Genomic DNA, 23,255 nt, shown 5'->3' on the forward strand with positions numbered 1-23,255 from the left:
CAGCTTCAGAATCTGTTACATCAGTATGTTATCAGTGGGAAAAAAACCAACCCTCCGTGTTGCTTAGTAAGTCTGTAATAAAATGTCTGCAGTGTGCAGTCTTAATTCTACAATATTTTACTCCAGTTTTCTGCCAGTGAAATTCTACAGAAGTTGGTGGAATCAGAGGACTCAAAACTGGCATCATAATCTGGTAAAATTAGTAATAAGCTTTAGCAGTTCCATAGCTTTTCAACACGCTTTATGAAAAAGTGAGTTCAGTTATCCCTTTTTATAGTTAATAAAAGAAAAGATGATGGGTCTTACAACTGACAAGTTCATTCAGTAAGCCAGTGAAAGGAATTGGAATAGAATTCAGGTCTCCTTAATCCTTAATTAGTGAGGGGTTTTTTATTTATTAGCTTACTATTTTTCTTTAAAATGTGCACATTTTAATATGAAGAAAGTAGCAAAAGCCTATGTCCACTTATTTTGCCGTAGATTGATTTAAATCAGATGTGCCATAGATTTGTGCCAGTTGTCCTTAAGTTTTAGTTTTATGTTTTACCTCAGAGTGACCTCCCTCTCTTTTTTTTCTAGTGTAAGCTTTTCTTTCTATTCAGTCATCATTTCGGAACCTTTCTCCTATAACACTCAGAGCAATCAAGCAGAACTACCTACAGCCACAATATACCAGTACAAACAAAAGAAGAGAATGCTTTCAAGGCCTTTTATATTGCTTTCTCAGTAGTACCTGTGAGGAACTGCTTACAAATGCACTTTCTTCCTCTGTTTTACAACAAAGAAGGTGTCCTCAAACAAACAAAAATACATATTTACATTTATTGACTGGCTATTAAAGAACTCTCTACATCACTGGATGAGAACCTTTGAGGTATCTGATTTCTTGATAGCTGCTTGTCCAAACAGATTAAAACAGGGCTTTGAAAACTAATTTCTGCAAGCTGCTGCATAAAATCATAAGAGAAAGCATAGAACATGCATACTTAAATGCCTGCATTTAATCTTCGCTAATCTTCAGTGTGGAGCTATGTGTAAATTGAGGAAAAGAGTAGGTGGTATTAAAAATACTTAGTAGCCTTCCTAACTAGAGCTACTAGCAGTACTATAATCTTGATTCTGAAGACTTAAATTTGCTCTTGGATCAAAAGGTGGGAAAATCTTTTCTTTTTTTGATGAATGGAGTGGAAGTTGGATGGCAGTGTTTCAGCTAGCAAAGGTTGAGGGTTTAAGATCTCTGTGGTTGGATATTTTATGTTAGAGGATAGGCGACCCGATTCTCTTGAAGGTCCTTCTCTTTCAGGACAATTGTTTTTGGGGAGGAGTACTGAAGTATCATTGAAGGTTTGGGGAGGCATTTAGAAATTTGGACAGATCCAAGAGAAATATAGCTGAGATTTTAGTATCTCAGCTACTCAAGAGGACAGAAAGTCCCTCCTGAGTATTACTACAGTACAGATTTAATTTAGAACTTTTGATGCTGTAAATATTAGTAGAAGATGCCAAAGTTTCTTGTGTTAGCAGTGTTGGAAGTGCTGATGTTAAACTTGTTCAATAAATGTAAAATCCACATGAATGATACAATGTTTTGAGTTTTAATTGCACAGGTTTTTTCAGTGAAAAAAAAAAATCAGATGACTTTACATGCTTTGTTACATATTCAGTTAAGTCAGATTTTAAAAGATATTTAAACATCCAAAGATGTAGCTGTTTTTAGAAAAACGTTTGCACCTGACTTGGACTGAAATCAAGGAGACGGCCAGCAACTTTTGAAAACCCCAGTTGATAGACATCTTTACTCTCAGGCATCTAGTTACTTTTTTTTTTACTCTTTTGAAATAGCCTAGTATTGTGGACTGACTTAACGCTTTTGGTTTTGGAGGACAGATAAAATCAATTGGTTAGAAATCAAGAACCAGTTTTGCTAGTTCAGTCTCAAAGATCATTAGAGCTAAGGGCCTTTGGGAAAGCTGCAAGTCACTGTTTTCAGTTCTTAGTGAACTGTAAGATGCTTCTTTTTGTTGGTACTGTGGGCATTCTGCAAGGTTATCACTATACCCCGCAGCTAGAAAAAAGCAGAAGTACAGGTTATGGTACCAGACATCCTGTTTGGTTATTGACTTAATCTTTAATTTAAATTTTGCCTTAATCACTGCTGAAGAGAAAAGGAAGTGCCATTCCACACTGATTTCCTTTTGACATCTAATGAAAGATTAAAAGCTTAGAATGTATTCCTTAAATTACCTCTGAACACAGAAGAGATAGTACAAGTGACTCTGAGAGGCTTTAAAAATATTTAACGAAATTTATGCATTCATTTAATACGAATTTTAATATAAACTTCAGGTAATGATTATGAAAATGTTCATATAGGAACAACTCAAAATCTGTGCTTTCATAAGTAACATGAGGCCAAGTTTTCAATTAATATAGGGCATGCACTTAGGAAACACGTATTAGAGTCAAGAACTGTATTCAGATGGTATGTATCAGGAGGGAGCACTATTAATGTTCTCATACTGTTAGAGAGTGTTGTCATGAGTTATCAGTGGGGTTTCAGGAAAGAAAATCAAATAAATAATTTGCATTAACTTCTAAGTATCTAGCCAGCTTCTGTTTAATGAGCCATTCTCCACTGACTCTACTTGTTTATTTGCCATATTCAATGTATTCCTCCCCTAAAATAGTCAAAAACAAACCCAAACAAAACCCCCCACCCCATTGATCAATATTTTAGATAAATAACTCATTGACCAGCTTGAATATAGTCACATGTACACAAGTATGAATATGCATATGCAACAGAAATTGTTCTTCTTATACATAGATTTAATATTTTCAAGTTGGATGTGAAGACAATGTAAAACTAATATGGCATAACTTTTTGTTTTGTCTTCAGGTGTGATATCTTACACAGAATATTTATTCCTCTTATGTATTTTAACAAGTAAGTATTCTTGGAAGGGAAAAAAACAACCAAACAAACACAAACAAAACCAAAAGCTTTCTTATGTATTTATAAGTTCTGCATGTGTTGTATGTTACAGTACTCTTTCCTTTCCCTTCTCCTGCATATCATACGTCTCTGCATCCATTCAAAACTCTCCTGTCCTACTGGAATCTTGTGTCACGTTTTATTTAAGTGCTTTGTTATCTAGGAGAGATTTTACTGATGTGAACACCTTTTACTGATGAGAAAGTTGAGCTGTATACTTCAGCTAAGCTCCAGTTAAGAGCTTAAATTTATTTTCTTCTTTGAAATTCCTACAAAAATTCTAGGTGAAGTTCATAAAGGATACTGAGTGTAGGGAGAAGAGAAAGATACACATTATTACGGGGTTCTTTCACCTATTAGTCCATAATGGGTGACATCAGTGAGACAGTGATAAAATACAAAATCTGCCAAACTGAAGTAAATGTTTGTTTATGCTGGAAAACATTAACAAAATTGAATACTTATTCTTCTATCTCCCATAAAACCAAAGCAGAACAACTTAAACTAAGCCAATACAGACTATGTTTTGATTTTTAAGGAAGTGTTTTTTGGGAAGAAGCAAAGTGTTTCACTTCTATTCTGTTTGTATGTAATGAAAATACTTTTATTGAATTTATTAGTGTTTTTTTCTCCAGACATGATCTGGATTCTTACTGTGAATCAGAGCAGGAACTTGACCCTGAACCCTTAAAATCTAACTGTTGGATCAGTGGATATTCTTCCATAATTTCCTTGTTATCTTTACTAACTTCTGGGCATTATTCATCCATATTGCAAATCATTGAGTATCACCAAAATGTTGCCTAAAGCTTCACTTACAGTTACCTTCAAAATCCCCATATTTCAGAAATAATTCAAATTATAATAATTCAAACCTGATTTTAAATTTCAGGGACTCTAGGCACGTAAACAAGAAAATTCTGGGTCTTTTTTAACACATCATTTGTTTTGGCCAGAAGTTGCATCTTATACCATTTTTGCAAAACTTTTTAAAGTGTCTATTAGAATGCTGTGTTTTCACAGAAAATTTATTTTCTACAAATTTGTGTTTTGCAACAAAATGGACTCTAGTTATGAACTAACACTGTTAACTACCCAACCAGCCAGTAGTGTGTGATATTTTTTTTGGTAATATTTCATGGTCTATTTCTACTGTCTATTTCCCCTAATCTAAGAATTTGTGAGCATGCCTTCTGTTTTCATAACATGGATAATATTGTTTTACAGATGTTAGGATTTGCATTTACTATGTACACAAATGTATCAATTCAAATTAGTTGAGGATATGGCTGTTATAAACAGACACCAAATAATTTCTTAGAGTTTTATATTTGATTCCTTTCCAAGCAAATAAATAATTTAATAGGGATTTTTTTTTTTCGCAGAACCACATGCAGGTTTTAGAATTGCTTTCAACATGTTCGATACTGATGGCAATGAGATGGTGGACAAAAAGGAATTCTTAGTGGTATGTATATTTTCATTCTTTGAGTATTTTTACCTACTTTTGAAATTCATTTTTTGTCTGATGTCGGTAATAATGAGAATATGAGCTATTCACTGAATGTGGTTGGTTGTGTCTTATTTAATGTAAATAGCAGATGTAATGTAAATTGTAAACAGTAGCTCCTTATTACAGTGCACAGGTGTGTTGCATATAATGGTTTTTGAAGCTTAATTCCAGTTTTTATTCTGGATCTTTTTTATTGCTACTACATTCACAAGTAATTAGCCTGTTAAAGTAATATTGTTGTATCAGTGGTCAGCAGAATAATTTAATTACCGTAATGGTGGAGGGACTTGAAAAAGAATCTTTTCCTGGGAGACCACTTCACTTTGTCATTCATTTTGCTTATAAACCCAGGTGACCTGAAAATATTGACTGACATAATGTGATACTATCATCTGTTTTGGACAAGATTTTTACTGAAATAAAACATACTGTATATATATAATCTAGTTCAGCCCATGAAATCCATATGCTGAGGCAATTTGTTAAACTGGGGTTCATTGGTTTCTTTTTACTGAGAAAATTCCTCATAGCAAAATTGATTTTGGGCTGAATAATTTAGGAACAGTTGGCAGGACATCTAGAATTTGGCAGTAGTTTCGTTATATCCGTGGTTTTGTTAATTACAAATCTGAATTACAGTATTTTTCAAAAAAGAGCTTTACTCAGTTTATTGCTTGGAAAAAGCAGTTCTGTAAATACTTCTTGCTAGTTATTTAAACAGAGAGTTTATTTTTCTTCTGATTAGAAATTTAAACAGTTCTAAAAGGCCCCGAGTTTGAAAGAAAAATTGGCTTATTTCATGTAATTGAGATTTGTGCATTAAGAATAATTTGGCACTTGACAGAAAATCTTCAAAAAACCTTAAATCACACATTAGAAATTGATTTTGATCATGATAAATCTGATAATTGCATTTTAAAATTCTAATATTTCATCATTTTTAAGGTGATAGGATCCACTAAGTACAGGAGAATTGTGTTTGCACTGACAAGTATAAAATTAAAAAGCCTTGGAACAAGAGTGCTATTTCAGGTTTATGTTAATGTCATTTATTTTCTGATTACAAAGAGAGAAAGAGAGAATAGTTAATGTTATTCTAAATTAATGTCACTGATGAAGTAAAAAATTGGTCGTTTTTTAAAAAATCGGGAAATGTAGAAGATTGCCCACTCAGCACTGGGGCTTCTGATTTTACGGCACCTACATGGTTTTACATTACCAAACTGCACAATGCAGTATAAATCAGAGTTTTGTAAATTGGTAATATCCATATGCAGCAGATGTCTGGAATTACACTGAAACACTCAGTTATGGCAAAACCGTAGTTTTGGACGTTTCTGTCAAAATTAGCATTTAAAATTTTGTGGTTAGTGGTTTAGACAAGCTTTCTGAAGACTGCACAAGGCCTTTATTTTCTGCTGAACAAGTACAGGTGATTAATAGAATAAAAAATATTTATAAGAATTTAATCAGATGTTTGTAAAAAATATATTTGCAGAAGATATCAATTCTTCATACATTTTTTTGTATAGTTGAGTTTATAAATAAATGCAGTAAAAATGCATGAGAAAAAGCCCACTGCCTTACTGAAGAAGAAGAAAAAAATGGAACAAAATATAAAGAGGAAACAGACACATGGAATGGATTTCAGTTTCAGACCATGTTTATCTAAAACGAAGACGTTCTAATTTCCTGTGTGCTGTTTCTTAATTGTTTTCAAGTGAAGTTACAAGGCTTTATTCATATAAGCTATGCTAACCTAAAGAAAAGGGAAACGTGAAAGGAACTGTCCTCAAAACACTGAACTTCCCTCAATTCTCCTTTTCAAGGAAGTGAGATCTGAAATCCGAGGTCTTGTTTTCTTGTGGCCTAGCTTAAGCAGAACAGGTCTTGTTTATTCTGGAAGCTGTCACCACTTCCAGATTGTGGTATGCTGATAATTTTTTTGTATTCCAGTATTAAATGTACATATATTTATAATTGCTAATTCCTAACAACCATCTCTTCCAGTTGAGGGAAAAAGCCAGCAAACATTGGATTAATTGGCTAAAGGAAAATAGAGGAAGAAATAAAAAAAAAAAAGGTCTTTCGTGAGTCAGTAAAACAGAATGTTTTCTCCTTCTTATTCTTTTTCTTTACCAGTCTTGGTGGATAGAAGAAAGCAGAATTTTCAAACATTAGATATACTGTTCTCCACCTATTATTGTATTTAATAAATTTGTATAAATTAAACCTGATCTTAAATTCTTGCTTACTGTGTCAGTGACCTTTCAAAAATTACATCAAAACCCGTAAGTCAGAATGTTAGATCTGAAGTGAGAAAGACTAAAATAGATCAGTATGTAGATAGATAACGTCTGTGTAAATAAAAGTAAATATGAAAATAAAAGTTGATTTAGTGATGCCGCAGCTGTGACAGACCTGGCCCCAGAACATGCATTTGGCATCTCTACTTGCCTTGCCTGCATGTGCATCATCTCCTGTGTGCCTGGTAGCAGGACACTCATAAGTGTTGCCATTGGAATGATATCAAACATTTGCAGTATACTTCTCCGTTGATTACAGCCATAGGATTGGAAGTATAGTTAATACTATTCAGTTTTGCAAATGAAGAGACTTTAAAGAGATTGGTGTAGGGATTACATGTAATTTTTGAAGAGTATGTGTAGCGAAGAGTTGAAAAACACTTAATTTTTCTGATAACAGCTTTAGTGGGTTTGTAAACTAATTCCATGGTGTTTGTGCTTTCCTTTTTGCTTATGTCATAGGGTGGAGGTTAGGGAACAGAAGGATTGTGTTGCCTTGTTACAGGAGATCTTGGTTTTGCTGCTTTCAGCAGTCAGTCTCATTATCCTCTTTCAAACAATGTTCCTATGAAAGTATTCCTAGATCCTTTTTGCATTCACTTTTCTACTCACTGGTATCCTGTAGCACTTTTTCTGAGCAAAAGATCCATTTCCAGAAGTTTAGCAAGTGCTTTAATGATGAATGCAACAGAATCCTACTCCCTTTGCCTCTATGGCAGGAGAAATACATCCAAGGATGCATTGCTTTTTACTGTTCTTTTTTGGTTTTTCAATTGCTGCCACTGTTCTCTCCTACTTGATGGCTTGTCACTTCACTTTTCACAAGGTATTTTCTTTCTCCTTCTCTCTCTTCATTTACTTTTCTTCTTTCCACAGTTTAGGGTTGCAAGCTGTGTAATACTCTTTGCCATCCAGCTAAATGTCCTATCGTGACTCTTTCCTTGTCAGCATAGGTTACGGTAATTTGTGACTGCAGCTTTGCAAAAAAATTAGAAAAAACATAACAAGGTCTGTAAATTGATCCTATACTCAAAAATATATACGCACAATATTCTGCTCTGTGCTGGAAAGAGACGATTCCAGAACACAGTAATCAATTTTGGAAATTCATAAAACGTTATTTATAAATTCATTTGCTATTTAATCACTAAACACTGTTCATTTATTTCAGTGTTGTTATGCCCCTGCAGTAGATCTTGCTGAACCCTTTGTCTGCGTAATCTGCCTTCTCTGAAATGCAGTATTCTGAAATTCAATTTGATAAATTTGCTTGCAGTATTTATCACACACAGTCTGTCTTTCACGTTCTGATCCCTAGGGAGCTCTGTGGCCATGTCATTACAGTATCAGGTTTTTATCAAACTTCTAGTAGGTAAAATCAGGTCTTTGAAACAACTGCCACAATTGTGTCTGTATGCCATGATGTTTGGTTCTGAAAATACCATATTCTAGATAGAAGAAATTTTTTACCCACAACATTTATTCTTTTTCCAGTCCACTTTCAGATTAGCAAATGCTACAAGTGGCAGTACAATATTTTCACGTGCAGGTTGTGAAAGCTGAAGATTGCTGGTAGAGGTATAGATGGCATCCTATATACTTAATACTGATCTCTCTTGCAGTGAAAAGTAAACATTGTGACACTTTTTTTCTAATTGTTTGGGAATATTAACAAGTATTACTATAAATAAAAATAGCTAAATAAAACAGATACTTATAAAGAAAGAAAAGAACAGACCAGTCCTTGGAAGACTTTATAAGTTCAAAAAATAAATATGCTCAAGAATCGGTATGTTTTAGATCTGGTATGTGACGTTTTCTCAGAAGTCATGTTTAAAGCTCTTAGAGAAAGTTGTGAGAGGGGTATTTTACAAGACCTGAAGGTATTCTTTGAACAGACTTGAAAAAAAAGCGTACTTGATAAATTATTCTTGAGTAGTAGTTTGTTGCTGCTGAAAGGGAATGTTTCACCCCCACCAGCTGTTTCCACCCCTCCCTTGTGCCAGCAGGAATAAGAACTGATCTGGTTAGAAACTAACAATATGAAAAAAAAAGATCAATCCATCTGACTACATAGCCACACAGATACTAATTAGTACCTGACAAAAAAGGATGTGCCTAGAGGTGGTGAAAAAGGCTGGAGCTTCCCCTTTTGGTATAGGCTGGATTAGATAAAATATAAACCTAAATAGAATGTTCTTAGTATTGTGTTCCCAAATAGAATTATTAGCCTTACTTTGTGTACTTACTGTAGCCTTACTTCCTTTTTCCTTTCCGTGTTATGGTTAAGGTCACAGGAGGAACATGAAGGCATGAATATGAACAATAAAGTACCATTGAAACACTGATATTTTAATTAGTTTGCAACATTCCTCATGATGAATTATTGTTATGCATGTGAAATAGCCTGAAAACTGAGTAAGAACAAAATGGTTTGTTTTTTAGCTACAAGAAATTTTCAGGAAAAAAAATGAAAAGAGAGAAAGAAAAGGAGATGAAGAAAAACGTGCAATGCTGGTAAGTAAAATTAGAATAGTAACAGCTGGTAGTTGGTTTGGGTTTGTTGTTTTTTTTTTTTATATAGGATGAAATTGTGTATTTCATTAATCACTTTTTTTTTAAACAGTAAATTCATATCATGAAAATAATATGCATAATTTTATATATAGAAAAAAGCAATATATAACCCAAACTGCAGTTATTTAAAAAAATCTCTGAGTCATGCATAGAAAGGAAAAATTAGTGTTTAAATACTGTATTACATATTATGACAGTAGCATTAATTCCATTTGGAGTTTATAAATTTAGGCAAAAGTGAATAGTAATGTCCCAGTGTTATCGTCTGTAAGAGTGAGCGATCTCAGTGGCAAGACCAAATTATGCTCTTGCTCATAACTAACTGAAGCTGTTCATGTAGACATACTGATCCTGATTCTAAAATAGCTGATGAAATATTATAAATGAACTTAGATTTTATATTCAAATTTATCTTTCTTTTTTACTAAATACTGATTATGACCAATGCAAAACATTTTTAGTGGAATGTCAAATTTACATTTTTTTTTATGTGTACAAGAAAAGTAAGTCAGACAAGTCTGTTGTGGTTCGTCTGGAGGATGGCAGCAGTAGCAGGAACTTATTTTACTGTTGGACAGGTAAAATCAGAGACAAGTCTTTGTCAAGCTCACAGCAGAAAAAAAAATGTTCATTTGCAATTTGCATATTTATTGCAAAAATTCCCTATCACAAGAAAGTTTTTGTCATACAGCAAAGCTTCTCATAGTGCCCATTATCCTTCTGAAACTGTAAGTGCTTGATCTCAGATCTTTGTCTTGAAACCATAGGAAGTTTGCATTTCAAGAATTAACTACTTTTCAAACCTTCTCTGAGCATAAAAAGGGATCTCTTCTTCCCACCCAGAGAGACCTGTCCTTCTTAGTTTTTCAAAACTGTAGGTCAGTTGTTGAATCTTTCACACATATTATTCTGAACAAAGGAAACTTACACCTAAAGGAAGAGCTTTAGGCAAAAGTAAGGATTGCAAAATAGAACATTTCTCCTGTGAGTAATCTCTGCAACTCCATACTTCTCTTTTGAAATTTTGAAGAATGAGATTAAAGATAAACCATTTTTTCTTCCTGTAATTTTAAAAACAAACAAATCTAGTAATATATAAAATAAAGATATGCCTGTCTTAACCTATTCTGTTGTCCTTTCTCCCCCCCCCCTTTCTTTTGGCTTCATTCTGACATGTGATACTTGGATACATGTTTGCTGTATGTCAGCGTCTTCAGCTGTATGGATATCATACTTCTGCTAACAGTGTATGTACTCAAATTATTTTCAATGTATGCAGTCTTCACCAGTGAGGTGAAATAGTCTTCTATAAGAAAATTAACTATATTTGTCTTTTTCATTGAGTAAATTACTTCTGCTAATCAGTAAAAATGTAATGGATCTTTACTTGCATAAAAGATTTTGCATGCTTGTTGCATGCATTCTGAAACAGGCAAGCCTACCCAGAGGAAAGGTTGGTCTCTCTATTTATATAAAATGAAAAAAATGTTATTTTGAAGGGAAAGGACAAAATATGTCTTGAGAAATCATAGACTTGTTTTTAACTAATGTGTGCAATTTAAGTCATTCTGCATGAGTCATTTGATCCAGGTCTCTCTTGTCTCCTTGCGTATAACGTGAAATAATAATTAGTCAAATGAATCCTTCACCTCTTAGTTCCTCCCCCTACCGAAAAAGAAACTAGAAGAGAGCTTTTATATTTTTGTGCTTCACTCAGAAAACAAATAAATAAGAACTTTCAGTGCCGAACTAGCATAGGATTTACAGAAAATGGTCCCTGTATTATGTAGGTGATGGTAAACTTACTTTCAATCAGTTTTGAGGAGTGGGAGAGAGAATCGGCCAGAGAGATATCTTCTGGGTTTTTCAATGTCTTCATCATGGTCTGATTAATTTTTGGATCACAGCAGAAGTAAAACTGTTGTACCAAAAAAAAAAAAAAAGTTGTTAAAATGAAAGAATTAAACTTGTTTGGGTACAATTATTATGATATTCAAAGTGAGGAGAGGGAACTTAGGAGAACTAGATGACTAATGAAATTCCAATTTTAAAGTCTGTTTCTTTATATAAGCATTCACAGGAATGTGCAGACTTATTTCCTGTGAAGTTAGCACATACAATTTGGGCAGTATGCAGGAAGGAAGTCTGTTGAATGAAATGGTGCAGTGACATGATGTAGATGCTGCAGTGTTGTGAGAATAATGTAGTAGGGAATGTAAGGCCTTATGATTCAATGGACTTTAGATCAGGCTTCACTGCAGCAAAAGATGCTGTAGAGTGGTTGCCATATTCCTGTGCTGCCTCCTGTTTTAAAATGAAACCAAACTAGTTAGGCTTTCCTACTCATATAATAATTTTAAGCTTTAGAAAATGATCTCTTTCTAGACTCCAGCCACATCCAAACTCATTATCAAGATGATGCCCAGGTGTGCATCATCCTTTTCTGCCCTCCTGCAACCTGAATGGAGATCACCATGTAAAGGAGACTCAGGTGTATAGGAAATGACAGTATCTGACAAATCCCCCACTCCAGAAAATTGATATTTTGGGTTTCTATTTCTCTTACTGAAACAAGACATGTAGCAGCCTTTCCAGTTTGCCTTGGTGTCCTGGGGAGTTGAAGATACTCAAGACCAAGGAGATGCAGCCCTAAAATGTCTGGGATAGTCCAGAGTGTTGGGCCCTCCTGCTCCCTTCATCTTTCAAAACAGTTCTAATTTTTTGAGAAGTGTCAAGGTCTAGTCTATAAGCCATAGAGTGCATACTGTGACATATTTAAAATGAGTTAAATATTTTTGTATTTTCATTTGAATAGGTTAATTCTTTCAAGTCATGTTCTGGGGCATACTGCAGCTGTGTGTTGAGGCTACATCAGCGTGTGTTGCATGAGTGTTTTCACTAGCCAAATGCCAACCAGAACATGATAATTATGATGAGATGCATGTAAGGAAAATAAAATGTGCACGCCCGTAAGTACTAATTCCATTGGCTAAAGTACATCTCCACTAAGAGCACAAATTCAGTGAACACTTAAAATAGATAATTACAGAATTGTATGCAGAAAAGAACGAGGTTTTATTTATTCACATGACCCAGTAAAACATAGAAGTGTAAGAGGGCAACTGCTAAGGACCTAATCCTATACACACTGACGTAAACAAATTATATGAGTTTAGCAGTTTAGGACTAAGTGGAGTTATATATGAGAATACTGTGGCCACGATGTAGGAACTGTTACTCCATAATAAGAGAAAGGTATAAAACCAGAATTTTTCGAAAAGGAAACAAAAGTATAATATACATTAAGCATGGGCATAATTCTTGGTAGTTTGTCATGTTTCTTTGATAACAATTTACAGAAAGCTGAGTTGAATTGGTCAGTGGAGGAAATACGTAATAGAACTTGTAAAAGCAGTACATAAAATGTGTTGAGGTAATGTAGAATACATAGAGACAATAAACCTTCAACTCTGTACAGTGTTCTTTATGATAACAGTGTGGGTTTATACATCGCACAGCAGCATAAATCAAGAGAACAGTATGTGCTGAGTAAAAACAAAAAAAAGGTTTTCATTTGTAGTTAGAAGATTAAACTCATTCTGTCTTCGTTTTGCTTGCCCACATGGATGTGAGTGGGGAGCCATAAAAGTGGTAGACATAGTTTAGATTACTTTTTGGAGGGAAAGGGGAAAGTTTATTTAGTTGAAGTAACCCTAACCAAGTTCAAATAGCCTTCTACTGTCTTTAGGATCACCTCCCTTAGGTTCTTTGGTGGGGGGGGAGAAATGTATTGCATAGTCTTCCAAGACTAATTGCAAAATAAAGAAAGGTCTGTTTTAATAAGGGAGGATTTTTCAGGCTTCCAAAAATGAAACATTTCAGAGCACAAGATAAGCGTATTTTACTTGGAGAGATTAATCACCAGTTTTCTGTTTAAACAAGGTAAGTTTGATCATCATATGTGCATAGTGTTTTCTGTATAAGTATGTTACAGTTGAAGTTGGACTTCTGAGACTTTTTTCTATTTCTTGATTGGTGCAAGTATGTCCTCCTCATTATTGGATGAAAACAATTTTAGATAACTAGCTGTATGGTAATATTTATATTTTGAACAATGAGAAATTTCGTAAGTACAAAAATTAACATTTGGGGGGGCAACACAGAATCGTTTAAAAAAAAACAACAGCAAAATACTGAATTTAGATGGATGTTTTCTCTGATTTTGTTCAGGAAGTGGAGTCTGGTGATACTTCTGGCACAGCCAGGTTATGAATAATAAGCAAATAGCTGTAACAGATCAGTGTTCTTTTCATTTATAAAGTGTCATGTAACTAGATAGAAATTTCTCTGTGTAGAAACAAAGGAAGCAAGCCATGCTATTGAAGATCAGTTGGGAAAAGTTTTGAAGTCTGTAAATGGTTGTTTTATTGTTTGTTGGTTTTCAAACAATTGTGCTTCTTGAAACTTCTGCAGGTCCTTAAAACAGAAGGAGAGGACCTTGTTCCCAGAAGCTATTGGGATACTTTGAGACGTAGCACAAGCCAAGCACTCTTTTCGGACCTTGCGGAGGTATAAGCCAACCTCTGTCTCTGGTCCATAAACAGACTGCTATTTTATTTATTTATGTTCTGATTATTTTCCTGTTTTACGCACTTTGTTTCTTCTCTTTGTTTTAATTATTTAAAAAACAAAAACAAACACTGAAAGTTCTAAGATGAAATAGATTTAGTTCCATGCAGTGTAATTGAAAGTTGTAATTTCCAAGTAAAAGCAAAGTTACCTTTTGAAAGAGTTGGAAGATCAAATCCTCTTCAGTCTTTACTATACAAAGCATTTGCTAACACTAACAGTGATGATATTTCACAGAGAAGTAATTCAGGAAAACTTTGTCATTTAGGCTTGGTCTAGTGATATGACAACTTTAATGAGAGTTGAAGCCCTCTAAGCTTTTAACCTTTTTAGGTCCTTAATGTGCTTTTTATGTATGTTTCCAGAGCTTATCTTCACAAAAACAGTATCACACAAAGATTATTTTAACTGTCAGATCAAACCAGGAATGTTTTAAGTTATATTAATCAACCTTTTTCTTAATATCATGTGATCATTATGGAGGACTAGCAATATCACTGAGCTGTCAAATTAATTTCCATAGTGCTTTAAATTCTAATAAGATTCTTGTTTCATGCTCTGCTTTCAGATAATTGAGACATTTATTTGTATTGATCATTTAAGAGGGTCAGAAAACTAGATCATTTAGGCTTTTCTGTGCCCCATACAGTGAGGGTGCTTGCTCTGCTGGTTGTGGCATTAAAGGACATACAGCAACTCCCCACTGACTCTGATCTCAAGTCCCATGCTTCATAAGCAGGATCATAATGAGAAAAGAACAAGGAACTGAAACGGACCTCCAGGGTAAAATGATCTTTTTTTTTGCTTCATAAGCAATGTGTGCTCCATATTAAAAGTAATTAGTGTTTTGTCCCTACTGTTCCTCTGCAGAAGCTGTTGAATAACCTTAGGACTTGGATGGACTTTTTCTAATTTCCAGGTTAAATTTGCTCAGTCCCTTTATACCAGTCTGTTGTCCCTTAATTTTCATAGAGCTTTTTCTTCTTTAGTGTTAATCTTCTTATTCATGGTTGTATTTATAAATGCAGTCATAGCCCTCAGTTTTGCTTATCGTAGGCTAAATACAACAAAGTCTTTGGTTTTTCTCTTAGGGTAGGACCTACATTTCCCAGGTATCAAGTAGGCCTTCTCTGTACCTCTCTCAGCTTGAGCCCATTTGCCTTTGAACAAAACAAAATGCAGTGTTACAGAATTGAGTTTTATACTACTATTTGTAGCAATACTCACAGTAATAATACCCTCATAGTAATCTTGCAATAAAGCAGTATACCCAGCCTTTCTTTCCTTGCTTTTAAATTGATGAGATCCTGTATGAGTCCAGTTATTAGTCCTTATTTCTTCCACCAGATTTTAAATCCCAGAAAATCAGCATTCTTGTCTAGTCAGACAATAGAGGAGAGAGTGGGCCACTATTTTCATTGACTATTTAAGAAGCTTGAGGAACTGAGTTTTCTGAATTAACTGTTGTCTTAATCTGCAATTAACTGGCATGGATTCCGTCCCAAGTATAGGTGGACTTAAGTTTGGTAATTTCTACACACCTTTAATTTAAAGAGAGAGAGGTTTTTTACATCTGATGCCTCAGACTAGTATCTGTAACTACAATGTAATTGAAGCTTAACATCAGCTATACTAAACATTGATTTAAATGGTCTGTAAAATGTATAAAAGGTCTCTCTGCTCATCATTTTATGAAGAAAAATGATGTCCTGCATTTGCTCCACTGACAATTTTCCACTTCTTGCCATAATCATCTTTTATCTTCCTTGGGTTAAGGTCAAGCCAGCTGGCTTTCATCCATATTCTCTCTCCCAGGTACTTTCACATCTGAATAATATTATAGCCATTTGTACTAACAAAGTGGCATAAAGCTAGGTGACACTGGCATCTGTGTTGTTTCATAGCCTTTCGAGAAGGCCTTGTGTAAGTTGAAAAGGAAAGTAAATAAGGTTCCTTGTGGGAGTCAACTTACAAGGTCTCTTTGTTCTTTATTCATCACTTCCAGTTTCTTTCTCAGGCAGCTTACAGTACCGTTTCAGCTATTCCTAATTTAGCATCCTGTTGGAATATGCCAGTTATCACTGAATTCAGTTTGTGGGTTTATTCTTAGATTTCTAAATGAAACTGGGAATCAGTAGAGTCATTATGACTATTGAAAAAATCAGGGATTTGAAGTAAGAAATCTCTTACTAATTCAAAGCATAACATGCTTACTTCATTTTCAGAATTTGTTGCTACAAGTGGACCATCCCTTATGAGAATAACTTAGTTTTAGTCAATCCTCTTTAATGGAAAGCTTGAAATTAATTTTGCAGAATATTAAAACAGATTTACTGCTCTTCAAGTTAGGAAATTCAGAGGAAAAGATGTTGCCATTATGCAGCAAGCCAATAATGTGACTGAAACACTTTTCTCTCCTGTTTGTCTGTTTACCTGTATTTGTATTGCAGTTAGTGGAAAGGTAAAGAGAAATGAGGCAGGGCATTATTCTCATTTAAATGACTGCACAATATATTAGATCAGAATAGAGGCTCATTTGTGTCTATGGAAACAGGTGTGGTCATTTCATTTTCACCAATCTAAAATAAAAAATTCAGTTTTTATGAACAATAAATAATAGTTTTAAATGATTAAGGCTTTTTTTTTATCATTACCCCTTCAGAGAGAGAATTTATTTAATGCTATGAAGTGCAGAAGGAGCACAGGAATAGTTTTCAGTTGCCTGCAATTCTGCAGAAAAGCATACTGGGTTGAGTTTCTGGGGTGAGGTTTTTGTTTGAGGTTTTTTCGTTTAGTGAGGCTGACCAAATGGGAATTGTGAAAAGACTTAGATTGTATATTTTTAAATAGTTCTTTAAATATGGGTGAATGCAACCTAAGTCTAAGATTTTGAAATGTTTTTGCAAGATGAAAGGCTGTAATTTAACATTTGATATCTTTTCAGTGTACTTGAGGGATATTGTTTGAATGTGCTGAGGGATTTAATTGCTTAAAACACATAAGAAATCAGGGTATCTGCATTTCAGTATTTTGTGTCGTATAGTAGAGGATAACAATATTAAAAGACAAATAGTGATTACTTCTCTGAATTAGTCTGCTCACTTGAAGAGTGGAGCTGTCTTAATTGAAGGACATGAAATATCTCTCTGCCTACATATATATACTATGTCATTATATTTCTCCCTGGAGAAGAACATGAGGATGAAGAGGAAGCTAAGAGTACATGAAATACAATCTTGAGAATCCTAAACTGATTATACTAAAGTACGGAAAAGTCTCTCTCATTTCTTTAGTTGTTGGATGTTGAAAGGAAGGGATTTGTGTTGTTACTGCTTAATATTTTTCCTTGTGGTTGATACATGAATACTACTAATGGATATTGCATTGTACATTTTTTACAAATCAGTGTGTAAATTTGAAATTAATATAGTATATTTCAGAGAATGTAGATATGAAATAGTTTTTTGTGGTACATGATGTTGAACTACTGCATACTGTTCAAAATTTTTGTCCTAGTTTCTTCATTTAGAGTTTCTCCATCTGCTATAAATTTATAGCCTCTTCTGTTATGAAATAAAGTCAGACTTAGAGGACTCTTAAGTCCAGTTTGCAGGTTCGTATATGCAGATCTTCATAGATATGTATAAACAGTTTTCTATACTTATAGTAAATCCTATAGGTTTATAATCTATGACTATGTTGATAAATTAGTACTCTTACGTCTCCCAGATACTTAGTAGGTTTCTGTACTGTGTATTCTGTTTTGTACTTCAACAGTAGAGTTGGCAAGCACACTGTTGCAAAAATACAGTGTTGTTGATGGGTGGTAGCTTGCATAGGAAGAGCAGAGACTACTGGCTCCCACTTTGCTTCTATCTTGTCTTTATAAGAAAAGAGAGAGCTTGGACAGAAGATTCTCCCTAGGCAGGTGCAGCAAGGAGACTAAGCATACTACTTTTGAACTTCAAATGTTGGCAGACACACGTTAATGCAAGATGGACATTACCATGATGGGGAATACTGTGGCTTATTTAAGACCCTTTTATTACTGTCTTATATTACTAGCTCTTCAGTGTATCAAGAGTTTCTTTGTAAAAGAGGTAAAATCTATGCATATACATGACAGTAAGGGTAATGAATATGCAGAGTAAGGGTAATGAATAAGCAGTAAAAAAGTGGAATTTTGCACAGTCACTATACAAAAATGATAGTTACTTCTGTTTATATGCATGTCTTCTTATTTACAACTCTTGCTATTACAAATGGTCAAAATTAGTTGGTATTACTATTCTAATTCTGTGCTTTCAAATATGGTAGTTACTTATTAAAGAAATAGTATTAGTACGTGTTCAAAGATTCCTGACTGATGCAGAGACCACATACTCGATAGAGAGGAACATTCTTAAGAGAGTGAGTCAGAATTACTTCATTATTTCAAAATTTCTTACAATTCTGTTGTTTTAAACATATTTGGGCAATAAAATTTAAATGTCATTATCTGCTACTTGTAGAGAAGAATAATATAAAGGACACCTGACTGATGTGACTGGGTTTGAAATACAATCCCATACTTAATAATTTTGAGACATAAAATAGGAGTATATGAGGTAATGTCCTTTAATTTCTTTGTAGTTGCATAGTAGAAGGGAAAGGAGATTGTGTACAAAGGGATTTATTTTTATGGTTTACCTCAACTGACTAGAACTTTTTTTTTTCCCTTTTTTTTAATTCCCCTCCCCCCCCAAGTTTCTGGTTTTCTTTTTCACGCTTTTTCCCCTTCATTGTAGTTTCCATTATATTATATTGCCGTTATAAGTGTTTCCTGCTAAATGCAATTAATAGCCTAATGTCGTTTTGTGTGAAAATTGCATGACTAAATTAAATTAATGTTTCTTAATACTAAACTTGTTTTTCAGACTGTGAACATAAACCACAAACTCTTTTAAGAGAAATGTCTATTGTGATGATAGGCATTCTCAGATTATTCTTCTGTAACTAATCCAATCATGGCCTTTAATTTTTTTTATTCTAATATTTAAGCGTGCTGATGATATTTCAAGTTCACTGTCAGATACTACACTGCTTGTACACTTTTTTGGCAAGAAAGGAAAAGCTGAACTGAACTTTGAAGATTTTTATAGGTGAGTCTCAACTTTATCAATTCCCTGTAAAAAATACTTGCATACTTGGTCTAATTAATATGTATTATATTACTATACACATTGTTTATTCAGATGTACATAAAGTTTATGTTCCCTTTGTCAATGTCTACAGGATGGGAACCTTTGTGAACCTGTAACAAGGAACTTACAGGTTAACAATCAAATAAGCTCCCAGAGCAGTACTGTGACCAGAGAGCTAATTCCATCCTTGAGCTGTATAACTAGGACATCGAGCAGAATCAAGGAAATTATGTTTATATGTAGCTAGTTTTATACTTCATCCAGTTTTGGTGTCCAGAATTTACCAACTATGCTGTTAATGGGAGGAGTTTATAGAAATATCATAAGAATAGTGAAGAATTAAAAAAGAAAGATTTTAGATTGAAAGGCTGCAAGAGCTCATCGTACTTAGCTTGTTAAAAGAGTAAGGTTTAATCACAATTGGTAAGTAACTATCTGGGGAATAAATTTGGGGAATTCATTTTGTACCATAGTGGAATTTTCAGTCTAGGGTGTAAAACTAAAGATCAGTGACCCACTGAAGAAGAAAATTAAGCAAACACAAACTAGAAGTAAATAAAAAATGTAAGCATTAAGTTGTTTAATCCGTAGTAAAACAATTCATCTTTGAGTTAAGATTATTGTATTGATTAGAAAGTACATCAACATAGATAAAGGATTTACCAATTTTGCCATCAGCACTACAAAAAGGGAACTAATTTACACAATGGTATTTGGCTTTAAATTCTATGAGTATTTTAAGGACATGAATAGGACAAATGTAAGGTACTAGTATTTCCTCATATTTATGTTTGTGCTTTAGATTTATGGATAACCTACAGACTGAAGTTCTAGAGATAGAATTCCTTTCCTACTCTAACGGGATGAACACCATTAGTGAGGAAGACTTTGCCCATATTCTTTTGAGGTATACAAATGTGGAAAATACATCAAGTTACCTGGAAAACATGCGCTGCAGGATTCCTGAAGAAAAGGTAATTGTTTAGCGAGGACAGCAGTGGACCACAGCATCCAGTCCCAGTGTCATTGATAGGAAAGCATAGCCCTGTTGGACTGAGTAAGATTCTGTCACTGAATTAATTGGCACCAGGATTTTATTGTGATCATAAGCTGTGTGTCTCATGTTTTTCAGATTACTTCTTGAATAAAAAGTATAAGAGTAAATAGCATAGAATTATGTTCCATAGGATTTAGGTGGTAATATTTTTGCAGTTTAGGTAACAAAGCTTTATATTATGTGAATATTCAGTTTAAACAGCAGAAACCATAAGACTTGAAAAAAAAACATTCTTTAGAAATGAGGTGGTTTTTTATTTTTCTTCTCTTTTGCACTGCCACTGGAATAGCACCTCTTCATAAATAACTGACATTTTGTCTAGTTGTTTTATAGTCTCAATAATCGATCATTTCTATATAAGTATTGATGGGTATGTGGTTCTTCTTAATGGCTGAAGAGAGAAAAAATAATAAAACCAGTAAAAGTCATAAGGTAGGTAGTCCTTCATTTGTTTAACAACCAGTGTGTTGTCAGAAGTGTACCTGAGAGAAATGCAGTCGCAACTGTGCATCAATGGTAATCAGTAAGATAATGTTAAAAGTAGCCCTTCAAATAGGGATGTTTTGGATATACGCCTTCTCTTTGTGTTTACAGAAGGTGATCAGATTAATCTTCCCTAGAAATCTAACTCTTTCAATAGCGATCTATTTTAATAGCATTGACAGCAGAGCTTATAAAGGAAAGTAATAAATCAGTTTGGACAGTTTTGGTTTGTTTTGGGTTTGGGTTGGTTTTGGTTGGTGGTTTGTTGTTGGTTTTTTTGGTGGTGGTGGTTTGGGATTTGTTTTTTTTTTTGTTTTGGGTTTGGGTTTGGTTTGGTGGTGGGTTTTGTGGTTTTTTGGTTTTTTTTTTTGAGAAATTACATTGTAATTTCAGTGTACAGAGGAAGTAAGATCAGTCAGCTGACCTGATAGAAACACACCTCAAAAATAAATCAACAGCTTTCTGTTCAAGTATCTGGATTTTCTTATTCTTCTTGTGGCTGAACAGAAGTAGGTCCACTGAGAGGTGAATGTAGCTGTGAAGCAGGAAGGGAAAGCAGGACTGTCTCTTTTGCACCAGATCAGGTGTAAGATGAAGTGGTAGGATTGGGATCTCTAAAAGGTCTGCGCAGCATTCAGTATTCAAAGCCAAGACAGTGCACCAGAAGTGGTACAAAACTCTTTTTGCACGATTTGCAGATATTTTTTTGTTCAGGGTGGAATGAAGATTTGCATTTATATGGGAATCAGGGAAAAAAAAAATAAATTCAGGGCTTGTGTAACAATGACATCTTGGGTAACTGAAAAATGACAGTCGTAGGTACACAGAAATACTTCTTTGAATGGCAAAGGTTGATTAAGTAAATACAAATACAGACACTGTCTTTTAAACCAGGGAAGTAGTCTTGGAAGTTCATCTCTTAAGTCTTCCAGTGCCACTATTCTGGTAGCAAGCCTTCCACAGTAGTTTCCTCCTCTTGCTTTCCGGTGGGACCATGAGTTATGGAATACTTCCACACAGAAGGCTGTGACACTCAGTTACAGGTTTGCTTATGCTGCATTCTGGGAATACCCTGCCACTTGACCAGTGACATATACCAGTGTGTCATACGCTATACCTCCCATAAGTAAAACAAGATGTTGCCATTTTCCATAGCTCCTTATTACTGGCTTGGTAAATACACTATCAATATAGTGGAAAAAGTAAGTTACTGTGGCATCTCTTGTACTGGTCCCAGGCTTTTGAGAACTTTACCTCTTACTACCATGGAGGCAATATATTAATACATTTGCGCTTTTTTACACTTGTAATAACATTCTAATTTGAAAATTATGAAATGTACTCTCTATATTGTTGCAGTAATATGCTGCAATACTAATACAAACCAAAGGATTCCATTTAGAAGAAAAATTAGTCTAGCCTGTGAAGTAATAGGCAGCTACTCTCACAGTTGGCACTGTTAATCTTCGGTGGTGCTATATGTAGAAGCCTCTAAAGCAACACGATGGTTATTTGGCATAGTGCAGTCACGTTAAAATGTTCAGATGGCATGCTGCCTCCTCACAGGATGTTTTCCTCCCTTTACTAACTGCATCCCAAGCAGTGATTCATTTAAGCTGGCATCTTGGATTGCTACAAATAACAGCTCCTAAAGAAAGTCTATGCATTTTTAACAGCATTGGTAGGCATATGTAACTGTAAGGTTTATGTATTCAGTTGTCATCGCTACTGATAATTCTTCTGGTGCATATTGTGTTTCCATTTTTTTAGGGTATCACATTTGACGAGTTTAGATCATTTTTCCAATTCTTGAACAACCTAGAAGACTTTACAATTGCAATGCAAATGTATAATTTTGCAAGTCGTTCCATAGGTCAGGGTAAGTATATTCGTATAAAAATTTGTTGATAAAGATACAGAACTGTTGACAAAACTCCAAAAATGTTTTGGAATTCCTAGTTTGTAGTTTCAGTGTCTCAGGTAAATGGCTAAAAAGGCTAGGACTCCAGCTTTGAAAGGAAAAGGCTCAGTTATATCAGGAGAGAGATGATAAAGCTTTACAAAGAAGTCGTAGAAGGGCTGGGTAAGCTGAATGCAGAATAGTTGGTCACCAAATCCTACAATGCAAGAGTTAGGAGGCACTTGATGACATTAATAAGAGATCAGTTTAAAGCAAACACAAGTATTTCTTCACACAGTGGACATTTGGAACCTGGCCTTCTACAAAGGATGTAGAAGGAAACAGTGTCAGAAGGTCTGAAGAGGGATTAGACAGATTTTTGAACAAATCAGTAAGTGGGTGCTGAAAGAACTAGGCAGGTATCTTCTGACTAAAATCATTAATACAACAGTTAAGATGCTTGGGGAGTGCAGGGGAACAGTATGTGAAGTGGTCAGACTTGCGTGCCCTCTTCAAGTTGCATCCTTATGGGTCTGACACGGTCACACCAGCATAATCCTACCTCATGTGGCCTTACCAAAGGACTGTACTGTTTTCTGTGTGCTCTATTTC

The 23,255-nt window shown here is 34.5% G+C and overlaps 1 protein-coding gene across 4 annotated transcripts in view; it reads left to right on the forward strand.

The window, feature by feature from the left end:
* The window catches only part of MICU3 (mitochondrial calcium uptake family member 3), a 53,133-nt gene that overhangs the window by 18,101 nt on the left and 11,777 nt on the right, over positions 1-23,255 (forward strand). For 2 of the 4 annotated variants that reach the window (XM_030493161.1, XM_030493160.1), the window contains exons 5-12: positions 2,900-2,947; positions 4,381-4,463; positions 9,260-9,331; positions 10,600-10,638; positions 13,865-13,960; positions 19,061-19,161; positions 20,006-20,177; positions 22,514-22,622. In XM_030493161.1, the coding sequence (XP_030349021.1) occupies positions 2,900-2,947; positions 4,381-4,463; positions 9,260-9,331; positions 10,600-10,638; positions 13,865-13,960; positions 19,061-19,161; positions 20,006-20,177; positions 22,514-22,622 (720 nt within the window). The remainder of the gene's footprint in view (positions 1-2,899; positions 2,948-4,380; positions 4,464-9,259; positions 9,332-10,599; positions 10,639-13,864; positions 13,961-19,060; positions 19,162-20,005; positions 20,178-22,513; positions 22,623-23,255) is intronic. The other 2 variants (XM_030493163.1, XM_030493162.1) reach the window with 1 other exon arrangement.

The sequence above is a fragment of the Strigops habroptila genome, chromosome 7 (genome assembly GCF_004027225.2).
Source record: "Strigops habroptila isolate Jane chromosome 7, bStrHab1.2.pri, whole genome shotgun sequence".
Classification (NCBI taxonomy): Eukaryota; Metazoa; Chordata; class Aves; order Psittaciformes; family Psittacidae; genus Strigops; species Strigops habroptila.